The 9,197-nt window shown below is 38.9% G+C and overlaps 1 protein-coding gene across 1 annotated transcript; it reads left to right on the forward strand.

Annotated features, from left to right (window-relative positions):
* Window positions 1–237: 237 nt before the first annotated feature.
* Window positions 238–8,765, forward strand: chia.1 (chitinase, acidic.1). Its single transcript, XM_028576035.1, has 11 exons — window positions 238–286; window positions 2,285–2,314; window positions 2,446–2,650; window positions 4,445–4,501; window positions 4,600–4,765; window positions 5,755–5,879; window positions 5,998–6,121; window positions 7,062–7,244; window positions 7,772–7,888; window positions 8,105–8,231; window positions 8,452–8,765. Exons 1-11 carry the CDS (start codon window positions 268–270, stop codon window positions 8,658–8,660), a joined length of 1,362 nt encoding a protein of 453 aa, XP_028431836.1. The 5' UTR covers window positions 238–267; the 3' UTR covers window positions 8,661–8,765.
* The last annotated feature ends 432 nt before the right edge of the window (window positions 8,766–9,197 follow it).

Consider the following 9,197-nt stretch of genomic DNA (forward strand, 5'->3'; position numbering starts at 1 on the left):
AAGAATTGTTACAATTCTTAGCATTATTAAATACCTTTAAGAATTATTTTTGAAGAATAGGGCCAAATTTCCATCAAAATACATTTGACTAAATTGATGTATTTTCTTATTCTGTCTGAGAAAAAACCCTGAAACCATGTAATTCATACTCATATGAAATGTAGGGGCATGATATCTGCTTTGGTTTTTCATGTGTTTTATTATTATGTTGTGAATGTTTTATGATCATCAGGTTCACTACTGCAGCAGATCATTGTTTGGATCACAATGGCGAGACTCCTCACAGGTAAATTCCATTCAAATTCTAAATTTTTAAAAATTCAATATACCAGTTATATACACACAAAGACAGGATGCCAATAACATCTTGTATCATTAGTCAATCATTCACTCAGACATTGACTAGCTGACCCGAGGCATAAGTGAAGTGAGCAGTTAAAATTAAGCATGAAATCACTACTTTAACAATTTTGAACATTTAGCACAATTGTACTCATTTTTGAAGAAAATATATCAATTTATGCCTACCATACACTAGAAGTTTTTGAAAAGACCGAAGTTTGACACCATCTCACATCTAAAGACAATCTGTCATAATGTCACTGAGTTTGGCAATGCAAAGATCACATTTCAAAAGATGCCAATTACTAGAAGATTTTACAACCAAGACTTCAAACTTACAATAATATCAAACACGTTTGATTTTGTCTGAACGTCAAGACAGGAAAAAGACTTAAAACAGCTGGAGCTGAGTTTTATGACCACCGTACACCAAATTCTAGCAAGACTGTCATGATTTAATTCCCAGATTGGAAATTTGTCTGTGACAGTGTATCGCCTGAAAAGTCGTAGTAGTATTTTAATTTTGAACCATTATGAATATTAGTTATCTCATTTCACAAACTTCAAATTGTCCGTGCCACTGTGTTATAAAATGCTATAATATGACATAACTCTAGTATCTAATATCCTGCATGAAAATCTTGCAACAAACAAGGTGTTTTGCTCGGCAAGATGAGTATATTTCACGGCGAGGGGGGACTCTAGCCAAGCTAGCCACTGTTAGCAATATCAGTTGATAACAACGAATCATGTGGTATTTTGTGTGTACTGTGTGTACGACTAATTTAATTGTAAGAAACAAATAATACAGAAGTGCTAAAACAGAATATTCATACAGCTTTCACTACTGTTGATAAAGCAGCCAAGCTGGATTGTGATGTCAAGGGTTGCAAACTTGCGTTTCGTAGGATGACGATGGCGAAGGCATAGAGACAGAGTGCATAGTGGTGTAAAAAACACGCCCACCGGAAGAAAAAAACAATCTGTGCCACAATATGCAATTTAGGGCTAAAACGTTAACAAAGTACCTGTAGGTAGCTAAAAACATTAGATTTAGGCATGTCAAAGGATTATTTTAGCAGCCTCTGTCTACCAGAGGACAAGTTAGCCAAGTATTAGCAAGCTAAGGCACTTGCAAACATGCATAGATTTCTGATGTATCAACATACCACTATAAACAAGTTTCATACTGTCAAAATGCTTTAGCTTAACTTACAGATATATCTTGTAGGTAGCCTAAAATTGACATTTGGATATTTGACTATTGACTAAGGCTTGCTGCACATGTAACGTTGGGCATTATGTTAGCTGTGTCTTCCCATTTTCCCTGCTGATTGCTCACGTCTCTATCCACTTTTTTCTTCATAAAAGCTCAGTTTTTCAGTTTGGCAGCTTATGGAAACTTAGTTTTGGGTTCTTTACCATGTTGTTAGTGCATCCACCACACAGCAGCTTTTAGGCATTTTTCTGTTGTTTGCTAGCAGACAGAACTGATGAGGAGGACCCTTTACTCAATACAAAGTGAATGGAGAGGGGAGAGTTTTCCTTCTGGTGGGAGTGGGACTTTAATGTGCTCTGTCTCTATGACTAGTACTCGTTGCCTCTGTTGCTTGGATTAGTTAGGTATAAGCATGAGGAGTGAGATTGGTTATGGTAAGAATACCAGGATAACCAATCAGAGGCAGAGTAGGGCAGGTCATATAGGCCATCCTAGGAAAAGAAATATTGCGTCAGGGTTGGTAAGGTTCTTCCGGCTTTTTGAGTAGCAAATCCGACTTTAGGGAAACATACCACAATACCAAATTGGGAAAAATCCTACCATAAACTCTTAATTTAAGACTTTTTGTCTTTCTTGGACATTTAGATTTACTGTATACATCAAATGTCTACAATGCCAAAGTCTCAAATTTTCTCTGTTCCTGTTTTCTCTGTTTTCTTTTAGCTCTGGGCGTTCTGCTCGTTTTGCACATCGGTAAGCATTAGTTTTTTACAATAAAGCATTAAGCATTAGTTCAGGCATTGAATCTTTTTCACACTAAGATAAAATTTTAAGAACAAACACATTTAAAGGCTCATTGCTGCTGTCCTACTGTCGTCCCTCAGCCTCATCCAATAAACTGGTGTGCCACATGACCAACTGGGCCCAGTACAGGCCCAGCAGTGCCAAATTCACCGCAGACAACATCGACCCCTTCCTGTGCACACACGTCATCTACGCTCTGGCCACCATCAACAGCTTCAACCAGATCAGCCCCATTGAGTGGAACGATGAGGAGCAATTCAGCAAGCTCAGCAACCTCAAGAATGTGTGAGTTAATATGTCTTAAATATCCATTTTCAAGTTAAAACAAGACCAACATTCAATGTCTCCTCAAAGGGGTACTCTTTTTTGGGTGAAATGGAGTGTAAGACATTTTAATGTACACTCTATATAGAAAGGTGTTGAGTTGTCAAGTAAAATTTGGCATACATTTATGTTCTATTTTTAAAAGCATGAAAGGATACATTTCAAACCTCATAAATGCATTTACATAACAAAAGTATATCAAAGAAAAACCTAATGTGACCCTTTTGCTTAATCGTTTCCTCATCTTCAGAACTGGGAGCCCAAAGTCCTGTCATTCAGACCATCATGAGACCAAGCCTAACATTAACATTACATTATTTTGGTTGTACATTTTCTGTAAAGTAGAGTACATTTTATCTATGCAGTTGACAGACATTTGCAAAAGATCTGCATCTAGGATTGCATGGACCAACCATGACCATATCAGCTATGTCTTATAATGAATAAAGGGCCAATAAAACACAGTAAAAGTCAATATATTGATCATGACACACCTCAGTAAATAATTACTTTATAAGCTAAAGTGCATGAAACTTGGCACAACATAAAATGTATTTGACTTTGGAACCTTCAGTCTCAAAGTGTTGCTGATTTGATGTTGCACAGGTCTGACCTGTTTGAAGTTTACGTTCAAATGTATTTATGGTCACATTTCAAAGCTTTGCCCACACGAGCAGGCAGACTGTTCCATTTTTTTTTTCAAGGACAAACAGTGAAAGCTGACTGTGTATACAACAGGAGCAGAATCATAACTTAGCCCTGCACCAAATAATCTGAGTGCTCTAACAGGCTAACAAGTATATCAGATTTAAACCTGCAGCAGGGTCATTTTTTTAACCTTGTATAGTGTGACAGGCAGCCAGCAGAGACACTTTCCAACTGCAAAATACAGTTAGATCTTTAAGTGTGAGTTTTAACACAGACTGCAGCATTCTTGATCAGATCAGTTATAACAAAGGTAAATACTTGTAGATGTATACTGTATAACGATGAATTAACTGAATTAACTGAATAAACAGTAAACCAATAGGTAGTATGGTAAGAAGGGATGTAACTGTGACATGTACAAAATCAACTGTGAACCAATACCCAAAATAAAGTTACTTTATTGTCACATACACATACATGTAGCGAAATTCATTCTCTGCATTTAACCCATCCCTCAAGGGAGCAGTGGGCAGCCAATCACAGTGCCAGGGGAAATGTACAGTACTAGAAAATTCAGCTTTGTTGTAATTATGATGTGAACAATAGAGCAGAACCGATAAATAGTTAGGCAAATGAATGAACATATGTTATGTACAGAATAAACAAGCAGGTATGTAATATATCGTGGCTGTCGGGTGAAACCCTTGTATGTCCAAAACCATTGTTTTTTTAGGAAATTAATTAATTAATTAATTGTCTATTGAGCTATTTACAAACTCATACAAAATTGCCTGGTCCCTGCTTAACTATTTGTAAAACTCACAGGCAGACGTAAAGGGGTAACCAATAGCATTGATTTCCGAAGAAAAGAAATCACGATCAGAGTAAAATACATGTGGAGGTAAGGTTTGTCAGAATCATGTTTGCAACAGAGAAGAATCTGAACTAAATCCTATAACTATTAACTGTAAAAAATCTGACAATAACCATTTTAGCGAGTTAAGTGATGAAGTGGTGAGTTATGTCATCAATATAACTGACCAGAAATGTGTTTAATGATGTGATGGTTACATTTAACATTGTGTTTGTCTCTCTCTCTGCTATTAGTAATCCTGCACTGAAGACTCTGCTGTCTGTCGGAGGCACAGTCAATGGAATAAGCCCGTAAATTTAAATATTACACACATTTCCTCAGACACCTTCCTTGCTGCTGTATCACCAGAATGGAGATTGCAGGATTTTTCTTTTATACATCCCACCAGATTCATCTCCATGGTAGCCAGGCCTGAGGGTCGTGCTGTCTTCATCAAGTCGGCCATCAGCTACCTGCGCACCCATAACTTTGACGGGCTGAACTTGGCCTGGGAATATCCTGGACACAACGGCAGCCAGGCGCAGGACAAGGAGAGGTTCACTCTGCTGGTCACGGTTAGCATGGACTTTAAATTAGGGGTTTATCCCAGTGTTTCAATAGGTGTGGTGCATTAGTGTTGGAACTTTATGTGATTAAAGTATTTATACAATTGTTTTGATGGCAAATAAGGCAATCCTGTTGAGAAATTGTGCATTCCATGCAGCTTTCAAACTATTCATCTCAGTGTGTTAGTGCCGGATTCATGGGAGCATGCATTGCTGTATGCCACACAATAGCTTTAAAGACCACATCTCAAAACCTCCAGCTCACTGAGTCTACAGCATTCATTTTAATAAAAAAAATCTACTCAGTTGCTCTCTTTTCGTCATATTTAGACGCGCTTGGTTTAGACTTTTGGCATATCCTTTTGACGCTCTGAGTCGGGACGTACGTTTAAAGGCAGTGACACACCAACCCGATAATCTGCCGTCGGACAGTCTGGCGAGGTCAGTGACTCGAGTCTGTTCGGTGTGTTCCGTGCCGTCGTCCGTCCGAGGAGCTGTTGGCCCTCGTTTTGGCCGACCTGATTTGTTGCGTCAGAGGGGGGGCAGTCGGACTCCATGACCAATCTGATTGGTGTAGTGCTAACCCAGAAATGACGAGCGGGATGAACGTGACTAAGCCTCTCAAAATCTGACGAAAATCTTTTAAACTGACCTTTGTCAATCTGAAATGAAGACAGATTCAGCAACTGCATGGCATATTTCTCGCTTAAAAAAATTTCAGAAACACTATCAGAACTATCTTGGTAAAATATGAGATCGTATTCTGAACAAGCCTCCATTTAAAAAATCAGTCAGTATTTCACAAGTTGGGAGTGACAACGGGTTGCTTCTGTACAAAATTTCTTGTCCGTTTTTGTGACATTTTAGTGCGGACACAGAAGCCTGACCAACTGCAAATGCATCATGTCTTCATCACATCCTGTGTTGCTGTAGTAGGAGCTAGACAGAAACAATCCGAAGCGGAGAATCTGAGTTGTTTTTGTTGGCTCTGCCTACAGGAGCTATCCAAGGCCTTTGAGGACGATGCCAAGGACAACAGGAAGACTCAGCTGCTGCTGTCAGCCAACGTTGCTGCTTTCCGTCCCAACATCGACAGAGCATACGAGGTCAAAAAGATTGCATCGTAAGTTTCATTTCAAAGGACTCAGTGGATGTTTTTTCAATATCAGTAGTGAAACACTTTCTGTATATGGTGAAACTTGTTCTGCTAGTCTAAAAAGAAACCCTTTTAATATTAACAGTCACCTGGACTTCATCAATGTAATGACCTATGACTATCATGGACACTGGGAGGACGCCACTGGACACAACAGCCCTCTGTACCCCAGCCCTGTGGACTCTGGATCACACGTTCATCACAATATCGTAAGACACACAAAGACGGACAACTGTAAACTATGCATGCTCTTTGACATTCTTCTGTGTGTTAGTTTGACTGTATATTTATTGTTAAAGTGTCCAAAATGCAGTTTAGAGGCTATCTCACTTATGAGAACATTTAGGGTTAATACGCTAGCTGATTTGTTACCACTAGGGGGCAGAGTGTGACAATGAGCCTCGATGTAATATTGACTATACAAATAGATAGCAAGTATCTAAAAGGCAGAAAGTGACATAAGCATTCATTTAAAGTCATACTATTTTCCACCATTTGAGTGTGAGCCCAATGTACACTCCCCTTTTAGCCCTGCTTTGTTAAAACTCCATAAAACTCCTAAAGGAAATATCTGCCTTTTTAGCTGCTTGACCTATAAACCTAAAAAAATGAGCTGACAGCTGCAGAGTTGGCAATACTGGCAAACCTTTTACATTACTGGGAGACATCTGATCCAATGTTAGCAAGTCATTCCTGCTTGTGGCCATCAAACATCATAGACTGGGATTCCTTTGACACCTGTCAGCAACCCATATTTATTTATTTATAATAAATATCTTTTAACTTTTAGCTGACTAATTACTCTGTGCTAATACTGCACTAATAATTCACCTGGGTAATACTATATTATATACTATATATATAATATTATTACTTACACTGTTATATATTGTAGTATGCATACTTTTACTTATTTCTTCTGTCTATTTTTTCCATATATCGAGTTGCTTTACATTGTAGTAGATTGTAAATATGTTTACACATTTCTTTGTTCCTATCATTCCTCTGTATATTTCTATAATGGGAGAACGAATCCTGATTTGCCCCCAGCAATAAAAAAAAGTATCATTGGTTCTTATTCTGGACAGTATAACAAATATTTAGCTGATTTTATGCTCTAGTATTTATCTCCTTTGTCCTTTTTCTAAGAACTCTACTGTGTCCTACTGGCTGGCTCTGGAAGCCCCGGCTGAGAAGCTGCTGCTGGGATTCCCCACCTACGGACGAACCTACCGCCTTAGCGGCGCTGCGACCGGCCTGGGAGCACCGTCTAACGGCCCCGCAGACGCCGGACCCTACACTCGCACTGCCGGCTTCTGGGCCTACTATGAGGTACTTACTTTACAAATTAATTTAATGTTTAATTTACTTTATGCTGAAAGTCAGTATTTCCCCCAATAATGCACTGCATAAGTGTACACTGATATTCAAATGTAAAATCTCACCTATTACTGGTCCACCTAAGCCTTATTTCCACATATCTGTAATCAAAGAAAAACCTAAATTCATAAAACGAAGTAAGAAGTGTTGTGGTTACTGCTGCTACTGTTGGTGCCTCTTCTCTGCCCCTAACATGACTAGGAACTGATACCACACCTGTTTTTTACACTTAAATATATCTAAAGTTTAACTCCACTGTAATAACGTGACCCAACATTAAAACGACTTACGGTCTTTTACATTTGATCAAGCAGAAAATACACCTCTGGACAACTAAACAACTCCAAAATGATAAAAGTAAAAATAAGGGTGGACTTTTCCTTTATGTATATTAATTAGTAAAATTGTAAACCTAACTCTAGAGTATCTCCATCCCAGGCCTTGTTTGTGTCTGAGCTAACTCTGTGTATGTCTGCTAGATCTGTGACTTCGCCTCCAGTGCAACTGCTGAATGGATCCCTGAACAGCAGGTTCCATATGCCACCTATGGAAGTGCCTGGGTGGGCTATGATGACATGCGCAGCTATTCTTCCAAGGTAAAAAGGAGTTCCATTATTACCTGCAGTTATAATAAAGGCATTAGGTAAATTCCCACTCATGCGCTCTGTGATCAAATGTTCTTTTAAAGTTCCTTACATTATGATCTCAAGTGTTTGTGGAGAATTAATAACAAGGCCTCAGTATTTTTCCAATGATAGGCTTGTAGCTGCTGCTGTTTAATCATCTCTGTTACTGATGTGGTCGTCCTGTAGGTCCAGTGGATGACTGCCAACAACCTGGGAGGGGCTCATGTGTGGACTCTGGACATGGATGACTTTGGTGGATCCCTCTGCTCATCTGGAGCTTATCCTCTCGTCAACCACCTCAGGATGTCAATGGGTAAATACTGTAGCTCAGCTATTTCACAAAGCCATCTCCGCTCACTGTGATGGCTTTTACTTTTTTATTTAGAAAAAATAAATAGCGAACCCAGAAATAGCGATCCCAGAAAGCTGAAAACAATTAAAATTGATGTCCTGTATTTGGAAAATTACATAACATTTTTGTTGCCGTTTATATTCCATTTATAAAATTTACTTCTCCATGTCTGATTCTGCAGGCTTCCCCCCAAAGCCCACCACCACCCCGAGACCCACCACCACCAGGGACCCCATTGCAGATTTCTGCAGTGGCCGCCCTGATGGCCTGTATGAGAACGTAGCCGATGCGGCCACCTACTTCCAGTGCTTCAAGGGAAACACATATCTGCACCGCTGCCAGCCCGGCCTCATCTACTGGGACTCCTGCAAGTGCTGCAACTGGCCCTGAGCCACAGACTACACTGTGTGCTGGCTTACAACAGGAACCAAATGTAAACCAATGAAAAAATGTAAAGCTTACTGCTTTCTTCAACAAAATAAAGAAAAACCTTTATTACTGTGAATGATTTGCCTGATTTACTTTAGAACTATCTTTTTTGTGTTTTATAAGAACAGTCAACATTTTCTCTTTATTTTATAAATATTTTGACATTTTAATTGCATGATTAAATGAATGTTATACTCTGCTTCCCAACATTAATTATTAATTAAATTACTCCAGTTTCAAATGAAGGTTACAAATCCATTATCTGTGTCCACTCCAAAATTACATACTCAACTGTATTATATTCTTCTATTTGTCTCTCCATAGACTTTCTAACAATGGGTCTGCTATGAATAAAGTGAGTGTGCTGGGATGAAAACCACAAATGAAATCCATCATTGTGAAGGGCTGTGTTGAGCCATTCGTATGTGGGACCCCTTTGCACGTATCAGCAGGGAATATTTCTTTCAAGAAAGCAAAAGCCAGCATAAATACTCGTGG

This window comes from Perca flavescens, chromosome 4 (assembly GCF_004354835.1).
Source record: "Perca flavescens isolate YP-PL-M2 chromosome 4, PFLA_1.0, whole genome shotgun sequence".
NCBI classification, from domain to species: Eukaryota; Metazoa; Chordata; class Actinopteri; order Perciformes; family Percidae; genus Perca; species Perca flavescens.